Source organism: Apus apus, chromosome 3, assembly GCF_020740795.1.
Source record: "Apus apus isolate bApuApu2 chromosome 3, bApuApu2.pri.cur, whole genome shotgun sequence".
In the NCBI taxonomy this organism is placed as follows: Eukaryota; Metazoa; Chordata; class Aves; order Apodiformes; family Apodidae; genus Apus; species Apus apus.
This window is the reverse complement of record NC_067284.1, coordinates 96066642-96090288: the sequence shown is the minus strand read 5'-3', so window position 1 is coordinate 96090288 and position 23647 is coordinate 96066642. Positions and strand designations below refer to the sequence as shown.

The 23647-nt window shown below is 40.8% G+C and overlaps 1 protein-coding gene across 2 annotated transcripts; it reads right to left on the bottom strand.

Annotated features, from left to right (window-relative positions):
• Window positions 1-3240: 3240 nt before the first annotated feature.
• GINM1 (glycosylated integral membrane protein 1) lies at window positions 3241-22102 on the bottom strand. Of its 2 annotated transcripts, none has more exons than XM_051614465.1 (8): window positions 21955-22102; window positions 13288-13347; window positions 13014-13110; window positions 10302-10453; window positions 8388-8544; window positions 7469-7599; window positions 5853-6016; window positions 3241-4135 (listed from the first exon to the last, which is right to left on the bottom strand). In XM_051614465.1, exons 1-8 carry the CDS (start codon window positions 22060-22062, stop codon window positions 4027-4029), a joined length of 978 nt encoding a protein of 325 aa, XP_051470425.1. In that variant the 5' UTR covers window positions 22063-22102; the 3' UTR covers window positions 3241-4026. The 2 variants fall into 2 exon arrangements, with proteins under 2 accessions (XP_051470425.1, XP_051470427.1); XM_051614467.1 differs by lacking the exon at window positions 21955-22102 and adding an exon at window positions 21488-21582.
• Between the last annotated feature and the right edge of the window lie 1545 nt (window positions 22103-23647).

Here is a 23647-nt window from a genome sequence, read left to right as displayed (position 1 = left end):
TTTTCTTTAGCTCTCTGAACTAGGTTGCCCTTTTTTCTCAAATGTGGGAGATACTGATGAGATCTACTTTGATCTTCAAGATTTTTAAAGTGACTTAAATTTAATACTAGCACTTTTGCATCAGAGGGTTTTCTCTTGAAAAAACAGCTGTTATAAAAAAATTAAAAAGAAGCAAACTGCTTAGCTCTGCTAAACCAATTAAGGGATGCTGAGAACTAGAAAACTGAATGAACAAGACACAGTTTATTTAGATGGTTTTGTTAGCTGGTCTGAGAGAACTCTACCCTTAAGCTGTTTCAAAGCTGTTAATAAAGAACCTGTAGAGAGGCTGAGGTTTAGAACAGCAACCCTTGAGGTCAGTAGAATCAACTGAAGTTTAAGCAAGGGGTAGGATCATCACTGGTTTACCATATCTATTGACAAGTGGAATGTAGAAGCAGTTCTCAGATTCTAGTGACCTCTTAAGTCATCATGTTTGCTTAAAAGTGGTCATTGTGATGGCAACACTTAGAATTTGTCTCCTTTAAAATACCTGTTATTTTGGAAACACTTCTTCCTGCTAGCTCATCTCAGAGCAGTCAGCTGTAGTTCTGCTTACAGGTAAACTTCATGTTTTTTCTTTAATCAAATATGTCTAGACTTGTTTCAGCTGGCAGATACATATTGTATGAAACCAGCTGTGGAATTTCTGGTCATGTGTCTCTTCAGATGCTGCCAGGCAGATGGGAAGGACAAATGATAATGAAAAGTTCCAGTTACAGTCCCAAGTACACATTTTGTAACAAGATGTTCAGGATAAGAACACTTATAACATACTTAAAATTCACCATTATGTCATGAGTGACAGCTGGACACACTGAAAAGGGACTTCCAGCAGTGCTGGTGCTGGGACATGCTAGAAGAAAATGGAGATGCAGATATTGTTGAGAGCTCCTGAGTCCCTGGGTGGACCTGGCATGATTGAACGCAGAAATGAAGGCAAGAAGTTCAGGTGAGTATGCAAGTGTGTGCATTTATTGATTTCCATCTTCAAAATGGAAAAAAAATGCTTCTTCCCTTTTGAAAGCACAGCCATATGTGACTGAGTTAAGAAAATTATGCAGTGTTTTGGAGAAAGTGGGTTCTCTTAATACTTTTCTGTTTGTGTGTTAGGATGAGTGTAAAGCTGCCAGTTGTGTTGCAGATTTCTTGTCATAATTCGTTGCAAGCAAATCAAACTATTCAATCTGTCACCTGGGTAAGAAGGGAAGGTACCCATACTTTAGTCCTTGGAAGCAGTCCAGTAAGGGGCCACTTAAACAAAGTGTGATGTATTTCAGGAACTTCTGAAGTAAAACTCATTTTAAAAGCAGTAGTTTAATTCTACAGTTCAGCCAGCCTTGTTCACTCTAAATGAACACCAGGGTAATACATGGTAGAGAGGAAAAATGTGGTAGATGCTGAATCTGTAGCTGAGGTTAGTTTTGTTTCAGAATGAAGAATATGATACCAGCCACCTCTGGTAGAGTTCCTTTGTGTAGGTAAAGGGCCACTGCTGCTTAATTCCATGTATTTAAAAGTCAGAGACATTCTGAAGATGAGATGGAACAACAAGGGCTGCAGTGAGAGCCAGAGTTCATGAGGAAAGATGTGGCCTTTCTGAAAAAGCTACTGCCATCCTACGGGTTTTTTGGGTAGTTGTTTTGCTTGTTTTGTTTCAACCCTGCCTCCACCTCCCTTTCTCTCCCCTAGTTGGCACCTGAGCTGACGGCTCATGTCCCACCTCAAAACAGCACTCCTCTGAAAGGCTTAAGGCTTCTATGGCTCAGGAAAAACATGAGCACATAAAGCTGAACACAATAGTGCTTTAAGACTTGATAGCTCCAGCTCCATAGCACAGCAATGTTGTCTGGCTATTAATGTGCACAAATCTGCACTTTTGTTAAAATTTTATTTCACTAACCTGATGCTAGTATTTCTTTCTTTGTGGTTTGTAACTTGTAGGACACAATACAGAAGAGGTTTAGTTATCTTGCGGAAATTGACCAAGTTGTGAAGCGGTACCAACACTTTTTCAGGCTTAGCCACTCATTTATGTTGCAGCTGTTTATTTAGAATAGAGTTAAATCGCCTTGTTGCTGGGGGGGGGGGGCTTGGTTTACTGTTTCCTAAGTAGTGGTGCAAACAGCACAATGCTAAGAGCTGCCAAATTTCCATCTGCAGTACAAGCCATACTGTGCCAGTGCAGTAAGGAAGAGATACTGTTTCATGTCCATCCTACTCTTTTTTTTTTTTTCCCCAAATAAGCTAAACTTCAGCCTTATATGTGTTTGAACTATGCTAATGAAAGGGGCCAAGCTATATTCATAAAGTAGAAATAATATTAATTTCCACATACAGAAGAGTTTGCTACTGTCTGAACATTTGCTCTTGTCTGTGTAGTCCCAGGTCCCTGTGCTGGTCTTAGAAGTTTCCCATTTAGTCCTGGATGACCCTTCTGCCATGTGTTCTGTTCACCACCTTGCATTCTTAATTCAGATGCCTCTGCAGCTCTACCATCACCTGTGTCTTACATGGTTATGTTCTTGTTACTGTGGCTTTCCTGCACAGTGGCCTGGAGAGCACTGGGCTGCCAGTCACTGCCATGTGCCAGCTTCTGGCATCTGGCACATGTTTGGGATCCTGCACTCTAATGACACTGAGCTCCAGGAAGTTAAAAAAAAAAACCCCACAAGGTGCTAGAATTTTATTATTTTTTTTTTTAAAAAAGGAAGTTTGAGAAGTGTCCCTGTTATCTTGGGCTGATATATACCATGATGTGCTGCTGGCTGGTGGCTTTGGATTGGTTTTGTGTAAGGCAGGTCAGGGTAAGAATTGTTTTCTTCTACTGCTGTCAGTTTCATGACACAAATCTTGAGTTGTTCCCGTCACATACCCAGCTGTAAGGACAAGTATCTGAGTAACTCTGAGATCTCATTAAATTTATGATGATCTCTCTGTGAGGCAGGGCAGAATCCTAGCTTTCTTCCCCAGCTATAGCAACTTAAGCTGAACATAGAGAATTCTAAACACTGAAATAATAACTGCTCAGTCTAATGCCAGATAGTTAAGATTATTTTTTTTCCTAGTCATTCTTTTGACAGATAATTTTTGTAAATAAGACCAATGAAAAGCTAAGCAACAAATAGTACTCTGCATCTAATACATTTGGCAAACTGTTGATTTATGTAACTAGAAATAGATGCACACATGAACACGGTGTAATAAACAATTTAAGTGTTTATTTGAAAAATGCTAATGGTACAAATTGGCATGGGCAGATTTGGCCTACTTACCAACAGTAAGCCAGTATTTTTATAGAATTTTGTAGAATTTTCTTTTTTGAGACTTCAAATAGTACTGCTGTCACAGGTACAAAAAGCATATTGTTTACAAGTGTGAACAATTTTTGAGTGGATAGGGCCATAAAAGTGTAAAGTGCTTGAAATATAAATCTGCCTTTTTAACTTTTGTTTTGCATATACAAAATGTCAAATTACTTGAGTAACACAAATGCTTGGTAGTGATCTTTTCCTTGCAAGGCACACTTAACCCTAAGAGACCTGAAACCAGGCTGGGCAGCTTCAGTTAGACTTGCAGGCATGGCTGATGTTTGCAATACTCCTTTGTCCTTTTCTGAGGAATGCTTCCTGCAGACTTCATGACACCCTGCATTCCATCATCTCACTATTCACAACAGCTGTTCTGGTTTATCTATGGGTGTGAAGGTAGCCAGCATCCTGTCTGAGGTGTGGAAAAGTGACTTCACAGAAGTTAAAACCAATCATAGTCCTCAGGGTGGAAATTCTGAAGCTTCTGAAAAAGCTGCATGTTTATTGAGAGGCACAGGGAAGTCAGCTTTGGGCCTCAGCCTGAGTATCCCTTCACTGATTAATCAACTGACTTGGTTTTCTTGGTAGAAGACAAGGTATTAAGATCAAGTGCCAAATTTCAGGTAAATTAAAAATTTGTTTTTAAAAAACAGTTAACTCCAAAGCAAACACAGTATTAAATACATGCTTTCTCATCTAAATTATTTTTCCTGTCTGGAAGATCTGAAGGCAGGCTGATAGTAATCACAGGTACAAAGCTGACTTCATCCAGGAGAAGGATGCCACTGAAAGGTAAGATTAGCTGGCATTAGAAAACAATATACAAAATAATTCTGTATTCTAAAAATTAGATTTATTTTTAAACTCCATCAAGTAAGTACTACCCTCATCATACCTCTTTTATGAAGCTAGAATGAGAACCCAATGGAAAAGTGGTTCAAAAATGTACTAGCTGTGGTTTCAGAGGGGTCCTTTCACCCCGTTTCTACATGTGAAATATCAGCAGTGTAGGCTCTATACACTCAATTTCATAGTAGCCTAAAACTGTCTGATGTCAGGAGCTGTGAGGCTCTTGCACTGAATTCTCTAAGAAGGCTAAAGCCTCTTGTTTTATCACTGTACTGTAGAATGGTATTCAAGACTTTGGACGAGGTCCTGACTCAAGTCTGCAACTGCCATTCACCAAATGAGACCTTCTACTCATTCTTACTAATTTGCAATCATGAATTAAACCACTACCACTTTTTACAGGACCACTTTATATTTTTTCTTTTAGCAAGAAAATTATTCTGGTTTTGAGGGGTTTTGTCTGTTTATTTTTGTTGTTTCTTTTTTTAAAGGGAGGGGAGGACCATCCTTCCAGTGTTACAACTTCTTGAAATGCTCTGACAAGCTATGCACAAGCCCCATGTTCTCCAGTTAGAAAAGAAATAACTGCAGGCTGGTTCCTCTGCTCTGCACTGACCTCTGCCATGGACAGGCTATCAGACAGTTCATGGAACAGTTGATGGGGATCAGAATATTTTTTTTCCTAGTTCTACTTAATAAAAGTTTCACACCTGGCAGTGTTAAGCTACTTACTGCTGTGAGGGGTACAAAGTATTTCTTTACTTTCTCTGCTCCAAGAAGGTAGCTGCAAGAGGTACTCCAGTCTGACAGCACATGTTGTTGAAATGTCAGGGGAGAGCATGGTCTCTTTTGTCACTGCAGTTTCCAACCTTTCTGATCTCCCAACCCTCCATTTTTCTAGCTCTGTCAGAAGGACTAAGATACATGAATTAACTGCATTCAGGACTGTTCAGAAGCACAGCTGGTCAACTGCATTTGAAGACACCAGCTGTGCTTGTAGGTGATGAAGCACACTACACTGTTAGTCACTTGTATTGAAAGATGTGTGGTTCCAGGGGGCAGATCTTCTAGAAGTGATGTGGATTGCTTTATTATGTACATGCTTGCCTGCTCCTGCACTAAACCTTTCTTGCTTCTCTGAAAAATATTAGTGTTGCTGGTACCACATCAACTGAGAAAATAAAGCCATTTGCAGTCTTTCAACTTTTATCACCTGTTGCCACCACTGCTACACCAATCGCTATGACTTGAATTTCCATACAAATTTGCAAAGCTGAATTTGAGGCCTTTCATAACTCCTGTAATATGTCAAACACAGTAGGAGTATGAAAGTACTGAATTGTTGGAATTGTTTATCTCCAGCTTCTACCATCCTCTCTTGGAGCTATGTTAACAGTGTCTCACAGTGTAGTCCTTAGAAGACAGTAAAAGTTTGGCAGTATGACAGCCCAGCTAAAGACAGTTCCCATCAAAGGTGTGGCCACATTCCTCTGAAATACCTGTGTGTCAAAAGAGTCACTTAGAATGAAAAGTTACTGGCAGCCTTTCCACTGAATTGTTGCCACCATCTTCCTACACAATGGGGCTCATTCTTGAAAATTTTTTTAGTTAATGTTTTGCTGTCATCAGAGAAAAAAAGCAAAAATTACTTACTTCTTTTCACAGGAAGGGAAAATCACCTTTAAGACTTTGAGAATAAGAGCTGCTCCAACAACTCCAACTACAATGACTTCCATCAGACTAAAGAAGATAGGTAAAGATCGAAACCAGAATCCACACAACCCTTTTCTCAAGTCTTCCACCCACTGGCACATCACCTACAACCAAACAGGTAAAAATAAAAAGATAGGCTGCAAAATGTAGTAAGTACAGTTTTTGTAGCTACTGGTTAATCACGTTACATGGTGATAGTTGTACTTAAATTTATGTATGCTTAAGCATACACAAAAGCAGGATGGAATTAAGTGGTGATTCAGACCTCCTTCTTATAAGAAGTTTGGAACAGGTGAAGGTTTAGTTCTCTGCTCATCCTAGCAGAGGTCTCTGAAAGGAAAGGCCACCATAGACAACAAAGGACACTTGGACAGAGCAGGTGAAGGGTGAGCCATTTGGCCTAAGCATAGAGAAGCTATGATACCATGGTAGTGTGTAGCAGGGTAAGGGTTACTGACAGCCCAGGAGAGACATAGCACCTTCTCTAACCTATCTGTAACTTTCAACCTACTATCTTGGCTCTCCTGTCTCTGCAGTAGATCATAAGGTGTTTCTTTCAGTCACAGAGGAGGTCATTATGCCCATTCCTAGCTAATGTGGAATTGAAACTTCTCAAGCTGTTACTGTGTTTCTTACAGCAGGGGAGAGCACTGGCCTCGCTCCCAGAGGAGTAAGACCTCCAGCAGTCAGAAAAAGCTGATGTAATTTAAAGCTAAACAGCACATGAAATAAGTATAAATGCTTAGCTTGGTATAATGTGAATATCAAAACTTGCTGTCATGAAGTATCTGTGAGGTGAGAACATTGCAGGATTTAGAAGCCCATCTGATTCCTACTGGAGTAAAAAAAAACCTCAAAAATTTATCACTGCTAAGGAGTAATTTTAGAAGGTTTCTTTAAAGCTTCCTAGATTATGCCTGTAAAAGTCTGTTGTTCTTAGTGGTTGGCTGTGGGGATTTCTTAGACTTCTGTGGAAGTCAGTTAAGTGTCAGATACCTCACACAGTAGAAAACCCTGGTGTTTAACAAATATAAACCAGACAAGTAGTACTCCAAGAAGTCAGTACTAGATTAAAGTAGCAATGGCAATTCTCTATTTCAGACATTAGTTACTACATACTATGTTGCTCTTCTTCAAATAAAAAAAATAAAGGACCAAAGGCTTAGGAATTTTACATACCTTCTTACCATCTTTAAATGGATGTTGTGTTTGATCTTTACATGAGGAAAACCCAGTACCTGAATCCTAACAATGATGGGTTTGTTTTGTTTATTCTGTAAGCATCCACAAAGGAGGAAAACATAGTATTTGTATGTGTTTCTGTAGATAATACTAAAAATTGAGAAGGAAGTTTATTCCCTTAAATACTGAATAACATTCAGCTCTATCTGCAACACGTAACTACAACTTTTCCTCCTTGAAATGTCACCAAGTTGTGTGCATTTCATCTCTGGGAAAACAGGGAAAAAGAGGGAGGGGGAAAAACTGCTTATCTCTTTTAGACCAGTCTTCAAAGACATATACTAATAAATAAAATAAATTAAGAACAAAATTACCTTGTAAGAAGATGGAGGCTCTACCCTAAGAGGGGTCTCTGGTAACTTGCCAGGTAAGGTCTCTTCATCTACTGTAGTCTCTACCTGCCAGATGAGGTACTGACTAGTAGTTTGCAGTGGATCTTGAGTATCTGAAGAAGAAAAACTAGATTTAGTGGGGGCTTGTTTTTTATTTGAGTCACTATTCAGGAAAAGAAAGATATATTGCATTTCTATACTTATGGTAAAGTTCTCACACATTTACAGCAAGAACGCTGAAGGCTGACTTTTTTACTTGTGTTTTTTTTTTAACTTGAGTAGTGAGCTCCACAAGAAGCAGAGCAAGTGTTACAGCCCAGCCTTAAGCTCTGCCCTTAGCTGTAAGTTTCAGCTGTTGCCAGATTAAAAGGTGATGAACTAGATCAAAATATTCATCTCCTATGAAATCCTTGAGAGTTTTTAATTAAACAAAACTGAAATAAGATTAAGGCATCAAATAAATTATCTTGCTTTTAAGTTATTCAAGTCTAACATAATAAAATTATTCTCTGGTTTGGAAGTGACCCAGACAGGTATTTTTTCTTCAGTTTTCTTTCCTTCTCAGGAAGAAGGGGGAGCTTTAGAGAAACTTCCATTATAGCATGGAGAAATTTACTCCTGTGAGACATCTGTGTTGCAGATTTACAAGTACCAAGTGCTTCAAAGGAGAACAGATTTGAAAACAAACAAACAAAATACCTAGAATGTGAGTAGTCAAGGAAATACCTTGAATTTAGTTATTTAAAACAAAATAAAACAACAAACCACATAAAACACTTCCCTGTTAATGAAGAAACTGTTTCACTATGTAAAACACAGGAATAATGATGTTCTTTCACCCTTTTGTAAAGCAATACATCTACTATGGATAAAAATGTTATATAACAGCTAAGAGAGATACCTTTTCCTGAGAGATTGGGAAGAGTAAAAACGATGTCATTGTCCCTTGGGATGGAGTACAGCATGCTCTCTTTTAAAGCAACAGTGTAGTTTGAATGTCTAAGTACTCTCAGGTCCTTTACTAAAATATCTATTTCTGTTACTTCTTCCTGCTGAACCTAGAAGAGATGCAAACATGTTGATATTGCTGAGTTTAAAGTAAGAGTGAAGTAGGCTGGCAGAGAAAAACAATACATCACAGAGAAGTCTAAGCTGTTGAGAGTTAGACCTAGGGATGTCGTAACAGGAACACTTCTATAGACTTCACCACGTTATAAAATACAGTGAACAGACTGGGTGTCTCTCTCCTGCAAAAACCTTGTGGTAGTCACTCCATGGGCTCTTTACCTAGTCTTGCATAGCTCATTACAGTCCTCTTTCAGGGGGGTGTTTTAGAGCATGGAAAACTCAAGTAAATAGTGAAAGAGCACTTGCAAACATGGAAAGTGTTGCTAAGGCAAGACTGACATTTTTGCTTTTGCAGTAATGTGGCTTTTTTTCAACAAGTGAAAGAACAGTTTCCTTCCTCTTCCAGCAATGCACTAGACCCATTTCATTTAATTATCACTGCAAGCATCACTTGTATAGAACACATTCAGAATAACTCCTACTAACATCAAAACCGCATTGTGAGGACAAGAACTGACTGAAATCCAGAGGGTTTGTGACCATTATTACAACTGCTAAATAGAAATGTAACTGCAAAAGAGGAATGCAGCAGTGTGACTCATGCTTTCAGAGCCATAGGCCAGGCAATGGTTTCCTTTTGCTTCAATGAAATCCTGGAATGCTCTGTGATGTCTAGTTTGAGATCTGAAATACAACACTATTGGGTAACAGCTGAATCAAACCAGGATGTATTAGCCTCTTAACAGTGGGATAAACACCTCATTAGAAAAGCTTCAGACCTCTCAGTGGGACTTCTAATTAACAGAGTAAAATCTTGACATGATGCAGATCCCTGTAAAAATACTAGATGCTGAGCATGCAGTTAATTAAGGATCAGTGGTATTATCATCTTCCTTTTAAAAAAAGGCAGCAGAGCATAAGCCAGCTTCAAAAGAGCTGTGTGACATGTAAGACGTGGATGTGTACTGAAACAAAAATTTGACACTTTTTGCTGGCTTCAGCAGCTGTATCTTTTCTTCACAACCTCTCTGGTGGGAAAAATAACTATACCTTACAGGTGATTTTGAGAACTCAGTTCTGTACATTTCAGTCTCAGCTAAAATTGTAACCTCTCACATTCACTGGTATTTGTGCAAGTACAGTTAGAATTTGGGGCTTTTTTTTCAGTTCATCTCAAAACCCATGTTCGTTACCAAGATTTTTATTCAAATTTATTAATTATCTTATATGTAAAATATTCTAAGGCTAAACTCTCAGGGGCTGAGCACTTTCAAAACACGCCCACCTGCTGCAAGAGTTTGCTGCTGCAAGCTGTTCCCATGCTAACTCTTTGTTAGCTTAGAATAAGTAATGAGGAAAACCTCAGGACTTGAAATGAGCCCATGCCCCTTTTATTAGTTTTGTACATTATTCTGTAAATGAAGTTTTGCTTCACTTGCATAAATGCATGTGTTCAAAGAGTATGTGACAGAATTAATGATATTCTAACAAGGTTTAGGGGAAAGTCATCCAACACTAATTATTAAAATAAGAACAGAAGTATTAAAACTGGAAGTTTCTTCATTAAATACTCCTGCTACTATACAGGAACTTTGGTTGGTATCTCACTCAGTACTGTGCTAACTAGCATTAGGTTACATACTTTGTGCTCTAACCACTAGGCAGATACATGTAAACCTTTTAATCCATGGTAACTACTTGCCTCTGCTAAATTAAAAACAAGCAGAACGTTGAGGGGTTTTTTTACCTGTTTTCCATCAATTTCTGTCACTTCTTCCTGAATGACAATCAGCTGCAAATCAGAACTGGATGCCAAAGGCCACTCATGAACCATGATGCGAACACTGACGGTTCCCAAGTGCTGCTGATCTGGTAAGTTATCCACGTTTCCGTTCTCCACTGTTAACATACAGTGTTGCAATTTTCAATAACAAACCACTCCCCCCAGAATGTGGTATAGAACCATGGGGAAACAGTTGCAACTGAGACAGAGATGCCCTTGCACACTTAGGACCAGAATGGAAAAGTCATTACTACCAAGAGGACTACTAGTCCCAGACCAGAGATGCATGAACATTTGTATGCAAGTCTGTGTTATGCTGATGTCTTCAGTGCTTCAGTAACTGCTGTTAAAAGCTGTAGTAATCTGGGAAACAGGTAAAACAGATGCCATGATTTTTTTTTTTTACCAGTGTATCACTAAATCAAACTTGGGGCAGGTCTTATATTACACAGCAGACAACAGCAGCACTGTATGATCCCCAGACTGAGGGAGCCCACAGACAATGTCACATCCCTGCCTTTAGGGTTTGCATTTAAGCACTCTAAGCAGTACTCTTTGGCTTCACAATTGCTGCATTTTTATATTAGTTGTCCAAAGGAGTTCATAATAGTAATGCCACAGCCCAGCCAGCCACCTGTGTAAACATCTCAGTTTGCACAGTATTGCCCTTCTCGATACAGAAACAAATACGCTCTTTTCCACACACTGCATACACTACCCAAGTGTCAGTGCCTTCATATGTGTTTTTAGTTTTCCCCCATTCTGTTTTCATATGTGACCATGACAGCTCAAACTCTCTTCCTACTCAAAAGCTTTCAGCTATTTCAACCATCTAATATTTTAGAAGGGCATAGAGAACTGCTTTTCTGCCCTCGGTGTTTTTGCAGAGTTAGGATCCTTTTCCCAGCTATCATGCCTCTACTACAGCTGAGGAGGGCATGCTAGAACTGAAGTGCTGCAGAAGTGCAAGAGCAGAGGTGACAGACCTCTCCAGCATGCAAGACAGCAGCACACATGAACTGAGACTGAACTGGTCCCTTTCTCTAAGCCACTAGTGCTGAGCCTAAGAGGCAAGGGTAAAGGTCAGACTACTGTCTTTCAGTTGCACAGTAACAACTCAATGTGTTCACTGCTTTTATGCTATGACCCCTTTCCTCATAGAGCTATTTCGTTTATTTTAAATATAGAAAAATACTTTTTTACATCATTTAGCAGTATCTCCCATTGCAAAAAAAAAAAAAAAAAAAAAAAAAAAAGGTGGCAGAAGGAGAGAAAGAGGTTAGAGAGAAAAGAGAAAAGTTCCCTATAGGTACGAGCCACAGCACTAACGTGGCTGCTGAATGTTTTCTGACTTACAGCAGCAAGCCTACACCTTAAAGGACCAAAGCCTAAAAGATGAAAAGTAGCTGAAGCTCCTTGTGGTCCCAACCTTTCATGTGTCAAGTTGCTCAATCCCCACTATATTCAACAAGAGTGAAAGACACTCGGGATTCCAAAATTGACGTATGTGGGAACTGTGAGAGGAAATTGGTGCCAGGCAGTATCTGACACATTCAAGAGGATGAATATTTGCCTCAAGTTTGGTTTTCACATACATTCAGGAGTATTTCACCATCTATTAACAGATAACAAGTATCTCAATATTCTGTTAGCATTTTACAGACATTTACAAACATCTGAATCTACTGTTGAGGATTAAGTTAGCAAATCCTATAAACATTATTTTGCAGATAACAGAGAGAAGTACTCTGCTGAGTGCAGTAGCACAGAAGTAAGAGGAGCATAACTATACCAGAAAAGGAGAAATCCATTACTGCTCTTCCTTTCCAGAAAAGAAATAGTGTCAAATTAATAATTGATCATACTTGGGGAGGAAGGGTTCAAGAAACAAGGTCAAGGCTCAGAGAAGCAATTTAGAAAAAGCATTAGTAGTCTCTAAGTAGATGTCTGATTGTAAAGAGAGGATGACCTCAGAAACCAAGCTAGAGACTGACTGCACCTGATCCACCAAGAGATCATTCTGAATACAACAGAAGCGTAAATGAGCATAATGGTCCTTGTTTAATTAATTATACAGTATGCTCTGTGTATCTCAAAAAAATTCACAGTACTTTGTGGTCTTTCACAAGAGGTGTGAGGCATTGAATCGGTGGGAAAAACAGCAGTTTCAAGATAATGAAGTAATTAACCACTGCAGGAGACTAGCAAAACTGCAGAATTTGTGCTATAGTATCCTATCCAGCAGAAACTTTTTTGTCCAATAGATGTAAAAATGAGAATTAAGAGATCTTCCTAACAATAACTCACTGAATCTCTTTTTGGATATATGCCAACTAACCTAGGGACACAGCCATTAGCAGGGTGGAGTTGCATCCTTCTGTTTACATTGTCTAGCTTGCAGTACAAAACATTCTTTAGAAAAGATAGGCAGGGCCTGGATTTCAGATTGGACCATTTACATATAAGCGTATGAATGTGACTTAAGAACAACACAGTAAGATTTTTTTCCCCACCCATTTTAGTAGCAAAATTAAACCACCTTGGGAAATTATTTGCTTCTACTGTTGCTCAGGTTTGCGGAGTATGAGAACATGTAGTGGTTGTAAGCTTTAGTTACTGGTTAACAGGGAAGTAAAACACCACAGGGGGGGGAAAATTAAGAAAGAGAATACTCACATATTACTGTTTGACATGTTATGTGGGCAACCCCACTTTTCATAGGAAAATCATTTAAATATACCTGTCCATTAATATAGGTGATATTAAAAACAACCTGAAAGAAAGAAAGGCAGCATGAATGTGTGGTTCCTGGCCCTGTGCCACAACTCTGTTCTCAGAGGAACAGACTTCATACTGACTGACGTCAGACAAAACAATATATTTGCATCCACAGGCAGACTTTGTTCCACAGCAAATTAATTCATTGAATAAATAGAAAAACTGGGCAAACCTGTCCTTTGTGAAATTCTCCATTGGTTTTCAACATCAGAACATTCACTCTGATGGTTTCCTGAAAAACAACAGTGAGAAGAAATTTAAGTTTCTGAGGGAATATATAAGCTACTGCAGGCCGCAGGCAGCTCTCATACTGCCTGAACAGAATGACAACATGCAATCCCCAGGCTTTCTATCCAGCAGACAGAAAGAGGAATATGCTTGTTTCATGTAAGAGTTGGGGCTTTCCCCCCTTCCTTTTTAATAAAGAGGATTGATGAAAAAGAATGATAGCTGCCATGCCCTTATGTATAAAAGGTTTTTAAAATAAAGATAATAAAGCTAAATTCACAGGAGGACTTGTTTCACATGGATATAATGGAAAAGAAGTCTCTTATATTAGCTGAAAAATAATAGGTAATACAAAGTAAAAATGAGATTCTCTGTAAATGTTAAGTGCTCCAGTTAGTCTTCAAGGTGAAGTAAAATTTAATACATGTTAACCTCTACTAAAGAACATTCCGTTTTGTCAGTGTGAGCAGTAATCCTGTTTCTTTTCTTTGGTTATCATTTCCAAATTATGCCACATGGGACATCTCCAGACTCACGTCTAATGGGGATTTGCTGTCTTCTTTCAAATCTTAATTGCTGTAATTTATTGACTCGCTCATTCTGTCCTCTCATTTCATCCTCGTAATTTCAGGGGCTCTTTTGCAGATAGGACCTCAAGTCTCCCACACCTGCCCCTTACAAAACCTAAATACAAAAGCCAAACCTCTGTTGGACATAACCAAAAGTAATGATTGCTACACTGCTTTTCTGAGTCACCTCTTAAAAGAAAAAAAAAAAAAAGTCAAGCTCCCCATTTGCCTTTTGGAAGCCTTAAACAATTTCCTCTGGAAAACTTCTCCATACCTTCAGCATCTTCTTTAGCTCTGTGTTTGAGTCATGGTTTCACAACTAGCAACTAAAAGTAAGTCATGTCTCAGAGTTGAACTTGCAATAAATTAAAAACCTAAATACATAAAAAAGCTTTTAATTTGGGATTTTTATAAAACACTAATTTTCAGGCAGGAAATAATTGAAATATACAGTACCTAGCATATTATAGACCCAATTAATGAACAGAGGGCTTCTGAAGTGCAACTATAATGTAAAAAAAAAATCCTTAAAACAACAGATGTTAATCAGTATATGCAGGTAGCCAGGACTGCCAAAAACTGAAAAACATCCAAATATGATTCAGCAGAAATTTGGCATCATGAGAAGCATGGTTTAAAATCTAGCTCAGATAACCTTTTGATTAGAAATGACTTACTGATGTTTCAGACACATTTGTCAAATCAGAAGGAAAACTCTGGCCACTGAGACCAAAAAGAAATGTCTTTCTTGATGTCCCATCTAGGAAACGTGTTTATACTAATTTTTCTGCAAACCTTAAATCTTAGATATTACCTATTACTTAGAGAACTGGAAATCTACAACTGAAAATATAAACAAGATTACATCCTATGATTATATTATTAATCTATTATGTCATCCTATCATTTCTTCAAATCACTTATTTTTTTCTCTTTTAGCTTTTTTAGCTCTAGCATCCAGGGCTCTACGTCTTTTACACCCTCACACTGTTAACAGATTACCAAAACCTTGTGTCATTACTTCCTTTTCTGTTTTTTGGGAATTCAGAGGGCACAAAAGATAGATTTTCCAGGCAGCCTTAATAGTCCTTCAGTTTTTAAGCCTTAATTGAAATTCTAGTTAATTTACATGGAAGCTATTTTGCAATCTTTTCTTCTACAAAGTGACTCACTGAGATTACAAGAAAAAGGAAATGACTGAGAGTTTGTGTCAGTTAAAAAAAAAAAAAAAAAAAAAAAGAGCAAGGTCCCCCCTACATTTAATCAAATGCTTTACTGGAAAATGAAAGGCATGGGTCAACACAGCTACCCTCAACGACTGAGCATTAAATATACAGTGACAGGTATATACACAATTATTAATTTTATTCAAAACAGCTGTCAATTCTGTTGACATAGTATCCACAAGCACTGTCATTAATTGTGGTTCATACTTGAAACTTGCATTTTAAGAGCATACTATATGTTTAAGAAATTAAAATATTTCAGTGGATCACTTCCATGCTGTCAGAGTTACAAAAAATAGATCATAGCTTGCAGACAAATAAGGCAGCTTAACAGCTTGCTGCCTCTGCCACTAAAAGAGCATGTATATCTCTCCTGCACATCATCCTTCCCTCTCATTTATGCTAAGTCAGTGAGCCAATTTAGCTCATTAAATTGGCAGGAAAACTTTCCCTCTTTTTGCCAGACTACTTTCCCGTCAGTTGAACAAGCAAGGAAGAGCCAGACAAGCACAAGAGATTCAAGAATGCAACTGGGAGGATGGAGCTGGGCTACTTGTTCTGATGGCCTCAGGCTGTTAAATTGGCTCTGCTGCGCAGTCTGCCTGTCCTTGCACCATCTCCTTGGGAGAGGCCCATCCTCTCCATCATCTCAGGAGACGGTGGTGCATCTCCTGAACAGCACAGGTTCATAAACCTACTCAATAACTTAAAGCAGTGATTAATACTCCACTACAGTGGCTACACCATGACCCTTGCAATTTTGTGTTCATAAGCAATTGAGAACTATTATTGCCATTTCTGTGACCAGTCTGTTCACATCCAGATCAAACAAATTCTACTGTTCACTTCCCATATTTTGTACATCTGTTCTCCTGAGTTGCTCTGTGTTCTCATTTTGCCTCTTCACTAAGCAGTGTCACAAGACTTGATGTTGCCCTTGCTAAGAAATATTTCAAATAGATCTAAAAGTTTTGATGGTAAAAAAATAACCAATTTTCAATTGTTCTTGCTCCAAATGTTCCTGAACTGACACAAAAACATCTCAAGGACCAGAGGAAGACCAGCTTTTCCTGACATACTTCTTAAAGGTCTCCAGTGATGTCCAAAATTTTCACACTCTCTTCAGCTATTTGCTCTAATACTCAGCTACTTTTAACATGAAATGTTTTCCTAAGGTCTAACCTGAAGCTTCCTCACTGCAACTTATGAACAGGTCATTTCTTTCTCTTCACAATGTCTTCCCATGGTAAAAACCAGTCCTCCAACTCAGTCTTTTTGATTTGGCTAATGCTCCCAGCTCACATAATCCTTCCTCAGAGGTGAGTTCCTCACTGCTGTCATCCCATGGCTTCCCACTGATCTTCTCTACAGTGCTGCACTCAAAATTCAACAGGTCTTGCTGTGGCCAGTCTTCCTGACACCCCATACCAAAATCTACACGAGGACAAGAACTGCAAGCTACGTGCTAAACAGCACAGGGAAAGAGGAAGGGATACTGCAAGCAACTCTCAGGAGAGCAGAGTGCCATCCCAGTAGACCCAGTTTGACCCACAGCAGGGAATGGGTGATGCACAGCATTTTCCCTGTTAACACAATCCCAATTGGTACCCCTTGATACCTGCTCATGAATATGTGCTCAAGAGTCATACACTGTTAATGCTTGCTGAACTGAGAGGAAAACAGACTGAGCAGGCCAATAGCTCTTGTAGCATGCTTTCATGATGAAGTGCCTGGCCTGACAAGCCATACTTGCTAGAAAGTCCTCCAATGATAACTCAAATATCCATCTTTCCAATCCTAGGGGTGAAGACTCACACACCTATGAAACATCCTTTAATTTCAACAGATAAAGTACTGTGTTATATTACCATCATAAAACTTAATACTTGGGGGGGGAGGAGGGGAGCAATTTGGGTCCCTAGGAAGCAGGTTGTGCTGTCAACTTAGCAGTGACACCCATTCCAGCATTCACAGCACCTTATCCCTTCCTGTGCTGGTGAATGCTTTCACACAAAACTCTCCAACTTACACTAAAAATGCTCCATCACTCTTAATGCTGTTATAGGAGGTATGTGTCTCTCCTGAGTTTTTTCCTATGATTTCTCATCACTGTTTTAGCAGTGATATTTACAGTGGTAATGGCCACAGTATATGTAAAGAGGACAGCATTCTACCACAAATGTATGTCACTCTGTTCTAGGACAGCTAGACAACAGCTGTAACAGTGTGGCAACATACATTACAGTCAATTAGTGACTTTTTGTGACCTTGGATCAATAGAGATAATCAGGTAGTAATCATTCTCTAATCCCTTCTCTTTCACCATGTGCTGCTACAGAATCCAGGAGTGTTAACTGGTGCAGTACAATCACAGCAGCAGCAAAAGAGCAAGATGGGGAAATGATGGCAGCAAAGAAAATAAAGCGTTTAGCCTAAGTTATAAGGGAATATTCATTAATTCTCAAAGACTTCCCATACCAAAGCCACACAAATCTACAGGAACATTTCCCCTTATATTAGCCTTTTATGAAGAACGCCACAGCTGTTGGCTCTAATCACACAGCAACTTCAAACAGATCTGATTACAGAATCACGGCAAAACTTCTTCCACAGGCAGTGAGGACCTGATGGGGTGTACTGTACAGTTTTTCCCAGTACAGGATAACTGTACTTGTACAGGATAACTTGTACACTTGAAGTCCTACACAACTGCATTAGTCACATAAACCCCATCTAGATTCAGGTGCTAGCAGCCAGTCCACTTAAAGCACAGCTGTTCCCTGTTGAGTCTCGCTGAACAAGGCTCTTTCTGCTCCAGGCAGCCTGTGGGAAGCAGAGCGGGCAGCACTAGGAACAGATGGCAGAGTGCCTTGCAAGATGGCCAGCTGTACAGAGGCTTGGAAGACAGACAATCCCCTTGCAGTGATTACAAAGGCACCATTGGGATATCCTGTCTGTGACAGGAAAATCAAAAGTCCAAAGAAGGTGGCCAAACAGATAAGAAATACACAAAACTAATAACTTGTTTCTAAATTTGAAAGGAGATTATGGGGGGAAAAAAAAGAATAGACAAACAAAACTACAACCCAAACTCAAATGTCCTGGCACTCACATGGGCAACTGGCTCCAAATAGTGTAACTGTTTATTTGCAACCCAGGGCTCTGATCTGTGTTTCTCACAGTTCTTTCATCAGACTCAAAACAGGACTATGTTGTAGGATGAGTCTTAACTGCAATCACACATAGCTGAGTTAAGAAATAATTATAGTACAAGTTTGACCTGACAAGTTTGCAGGATTGTAATTAGCACCTCATACTTTACAAAATTTTAGTATAAAATCTTCTCCAATAGTGTTTGGCATTATTAAACTTCATTATAATATCGGAGGCAAGATAATGAAATCCAGTATTTGCTTAAGTAACTAAAGATGAACTATTTTGTTTTACATAAAAATATAACATGATGCTTTTGCTTTACTTTTCTGAAAAACAAATTTCTATTCCTTCCTTGTTTTGCAGTGTTTCTTAGTATAACGTTGCCTATCCTTCCCTTTGCCCTACATATGTTGCTAGAATTAATCGCCTTTGCTTTCTCCCTATTAAATCAAGGCATACTATGAATTTTTTATCAGAAGTTTTAAAGATGAACACTTAGTCTCACATCACTGGGACATGGTTGCATCATGCTGCTTTAATTTAATCAAATATACATGGAAAGATGATGTCAGTTCTTTTAACCATAAAGTTCAAAACATGCACCAGGCTGTTAATAGAGAAACTGACATAAAACATTGCAAGAAATATTTCAGCATGTCACTATGGACAAATTTCTTCTTTGATTAAAATACATTACACCCATTGCGCACATACTCAAGTGGTTGGTGCACTGAAGATTACTTTCTTCTGTTGTGAAATAACCCATGCACACACAGGTTTCCTGCAGCTGGCAAATAATCTGAAAATCTTTTTTCAGGCAACTAAACTTAAAAAAAATAAAAATACTCTGGTAGGCAAGTACGCCATTCAGAAAGAACATTGCTAAACCTGAACTATCAAGAGGCAGAGTAAGCAAACAACATAGCATTAGCACTCAGCCCACTGTGCTTTTAGCCAGTTCCTATCAGCACATTAAAAAAAAACACTCTAAAACACAAAACCTAATTCTTGACCTTGCAAGAGAAAAACACATTACTTTAATGCAACAGTCAGTTGTCTTATTGCATCATTCCCTGGCTTTTTCAACTGTGTCTAATGTCAATCAATCTGTAATCCAGCTTTGCTCATCCAAATTTCAAGAGGAGAAAGAAAAATCAAAACACATGCTAATGTTTAAAAAAAAAAAAAAGTGCCCAGATTTCAAAACAGCTTATTTAAGAAATGACAAGTATTGCACAACAACAGAGGCATACGCATTCCAAAGCTGAACAAAAGCATTTCGGCCTTACAAAACATTATTCCAATGTTTCAAGGTTTCTCCTCAGTCCTTCTGTTACGGTGTCTGTAACATCATGGCCATCAACTTGGAGGTAAACTTTAACACAAGGATTACAAAAAGTGAAGCTAACAGTGGGCTCACAGAACTGTAGCCAAAGAAAAGCTGAACATGTTGATGCTGCCTGCTCCCAGCCAGTCTGCAGTCCCAAGCCATTCTGAGGATCCATCACCCACTGTCATTAAGCTTGTGTCTTCTGAAGCACACCTGACAGCATGGCATTCCTACTTTGCCTATTCCTGCAGCCTAGGTACTTCTGTTCCTATCAGCCCACCACAAACCAGCTCATGCTCAAAACATAGCAATTCTTCTACTCAAAACTTTCTCAAGATGCATTGTTCCTTTTACATTAAAAAAATGATCCTTTATGTACAAAAAAGTAGTGCAGGAGGAAACACAAGCTTTTATTTTTTCAAATTTGACATTTAAAGAGAAAAACTACTAAAGTAAAAATGTGTATGTTCCCTTTTTGACTCTTAAAACAGCTTTCCTGCATTTATTTATGCCATCACACCAGTATAAAGCTTAAAAAGTGCAGACATTTCTATAAAAAGCTGAGCTGACAGACCACCAAAGCAGTATGGCACAAATGGACACGCTCAACCCCATAAAACACAGAGCTATGCTCCTAAGGCATTACACCCCAGATACTAAGTGAAGCCCTAGCAGCACTCTGAAACATACCTGTTCTATTTCTGACCCCAAGCTGGCTTCCACGGGACTGCTACAGCGCCCCTGTGCCCTGCTCCCTCACGCTTTCAGATCCAAAGATAGCATGCACAGATGTGCCTCCACATCTTGTCCAATTGCCAGCTGTGACAACGTTAATGCTATTACGCTGAAGTTTCAGTGTGAAAGTGTAATAGCTTCCACGTAGAAGGTAGGCAAGAGCATAGGTCTATATTCCATTGTTACTTCCTGTGTCTTTTGGCAAGTTCAAGCTAGCACTCCTTTCTCAGAGGGATAAGTAAAGCTCCTGAGGACTGAGCTCTCTCTGTTTTCTTTAGTGCACCTGACTTCAAGCACTCATGCACTTTTATAGGTGTCTGAGGAGCTAGATCCCTATTTCGAAATCAGAGCTAAGCAGATTTATCTTCAAATGTTCATATAAAGAAGCAGAAACCAGGAAGTGAGCCCAGGAATGCTGCTTTGCAGTACAGGATGTGCCAGTGCAGGGCCTCTGTCAGGCTTTCTTGGAGAGGCTTTACTTAGATAAAAAAAAAACAACCCACAACCACCCCAAAAAAAACCCAACCAAAAAACAACAAAACCCCTACCCTCTGGATGAAAAGAAAGCCATAATAAATTTAATCATACAACAGTGACTTCACATTGGCTAGCCAAATGACTACAAACCCAACACAGCCTTTCCCTCTTTGTGATATCACACTTTGGAGTTCATGATTATAACAATTAGAGGACGTATTTAGTCATGATTCCAGTGCAGACAAAAGGACCCAGTTCTTTATTCTATAGTTCTAGAGGTCAAAGCTCACTGGTTCCACAGCACATCTTTTTATCCCCACTGGTAAGATCTCACAGGCAGTAGACAAAAAATTCCTTCCACTCTTTAAGAAGCTACCAAATTGAATTTATAACTAACCTTGCCAAGATACAGCATAGGCACTGGAATGGAAAAAACAGACAGCACAATGCCCCATAACACACCAATGCATCAAAACACTTCTCTTGGTTCAAGAGTACAGAGAATCACTAGGAGCAAGTGTGGACCCAACACACGGCACGCTTCCGTAGCACCGAACCATCGAGATGTGGGTAGGCGAGCATAAAAAATACAATATAAATGCATCTGTATTGCCTAAAAGTAACTTTCTCCCCCCACAACCTGTCACATACCTCAGCATATCAAATCCTATGCAAACCAATCATTGAAGGCAGAGGGAAAACACCGCACGCACGGTGACCGAGGTCGTGGCCGATGCGTAACTACGTCCTTTTGTACCATTTTTCCTACATTTCAGACCAAAATGTCCTCGAGCGGCAGGACAGGCAGTGTAAGTAGGGGCAATACACCCCAGGCTGCCAAGTGTCACCGCCGGCAGAACCCCCGGCACCCGCCCTTCGGCACCGCCGGCAGAACCCCCGGCAGAACCCCCGGCAGAACCCCCGGCAGAACCCCGGCACCCCGCCCTTCGGCACCGCCGCCTCCGCCCGCTGCCCCGAACGCCGGGCCGGCCCTGCCCGGCTGCGGTCGCGGCAACCCCGGGCAGGAGGCGCCGGCGCAGCCGCGCAACGCCCCGGCAGGGTCCGGCTCCCCTCGGAGGCGGAGGGGCTGGCACGGCCCGGCCCGGCCCGCTCGGTACCTGCAGGTCCAGCTGCAGCGGCGCGGCCGGGCCCAGCGGCGCGGCCACCAGCAGCAGCAGCGGCGGCAGCAGCAGCAGCAGCTCTCGCCGTCCCAGCGCCGCCTCCATCTTGCGACCCGGGAATTAAAAACAAAGTGAAACATCAGCAAGCGGCAGGGGCGGGGCCGCCGGGCAGAGGGCCGGGCGGCGGGAGGGGCCGGGCCCGGCCAGCCCAGCCCGGCCCAGGCCGGCCCGGCCCTCGCTCGTCTCCGCCCGCGGTTGCCGCTCCCGCCTCCTGAGCGGGGAGAGCCGGGCCGCGCTGCCCGCTCCCAGCTGCGGGCGCGTGTCAGCGCGGGAATGGCCTTTTGTTGGAAGAGGGGCAGAAGTTTAGCGAACCAACTGAATTTGTGCCTTCGTGTCGCCGCTGCCGGGGGCGGCGGGACTGCCCGGCTGCCCGGCCCGGCTGCCCGGCCCGGCCCCGGCTCCGCCGCCGCGGGAAGATCCAGATTAGCCCTTGCAGAGCAACGCGTGGACACTTCCCTGCTCCTGCAAGCGCTCATTACCCTTAGCAGATGGCACCAGCCTTTGCAGGCACTTTGCGTTACCCACGTAGCTGGTATCAGTAATGACCGCGCTGCGGAAGGGCCGGCGCAGCGTGTCCAGCCCGGAGACACCCGCCCCGGGCCGGCTGCACGGGCGGAGCAGCCTGGCCCCGCTGCGAGCACCGCACATCAGGAGCGGCTTCTCGAAAGCAAGAGCAGGCAGCGCGCTCCCGGGGAGAGCAGAAAGCCAGCAGAAAGCCATCAGAAAGGAGGAAAGCTGGAGATGAAGTTGTAAAGAGCTAGAGGTCTTCAGGCTAGGGAAGAGAAAACGGAGGGAAGCTTAGTAGCAGCAGGCAAAGCCTCAGAAGGCTCAGCCAAAGAGAAAGGAAATAACTTGGACCTCCAGGCCATCTGTGGGTGTCAAGATAAATAGTGCTTTATTTGCAACAAGAAAGACTGAAGTTATCTGTCAGCAAAAACTTTCCAGCGGTAAGGATGGCAAACATCTTAACAGCTTGTCCAGGGAGGTTTTACTGCCCTGACCAGGGGCAGGGCAATAAATTAGCTGTCCTATTTAAGCAATCTGTAGCCTGGTTTTATATTGCTCTATGACTCCCACTTGGCTGATAGTGATCATAAGTCATAAACCCCACAGGAACTTAGTATTATTTTATGTGCTGTGGCAGTCATGAGACGCTGGTATAAACATCTGGCACAAGATACAAGGCACTGGAAAATGAGGCCTAAGAGAGTCATATACTGTGAAGAATAGTTCATACATACTATGTTAGAACCTCAGACATGTCATCACTACATACATTTATTATCAGTAGTTAGTACTACTTTAGTAATTGGAAAAAGTAAAGCTGATTAACTGCCTTCTTTGTAATCACACACATCAGTAATGGATGAAGGAATAGAAACAGTGACATCTTAATTTCCACTGCCTCTCTTTACTATCACCTAGTTTACCTAGTTTCTCTTAGACCTGTCCTTATGTTTGTTTGGGTTTTTTTAGGTAAAAGTGTCTGTTCACTGTGCAGTCTCTCAAGGCAGAAAACCACATGGCAAGTCAGCTTCCTAACAAGATGTTTTGCTGAATCTCGTAAGAGGTGCATAAGAATCTTTGGGGGTAAGATGGCAGCTACAAGAATGCAGCTCCTGTTGGTACT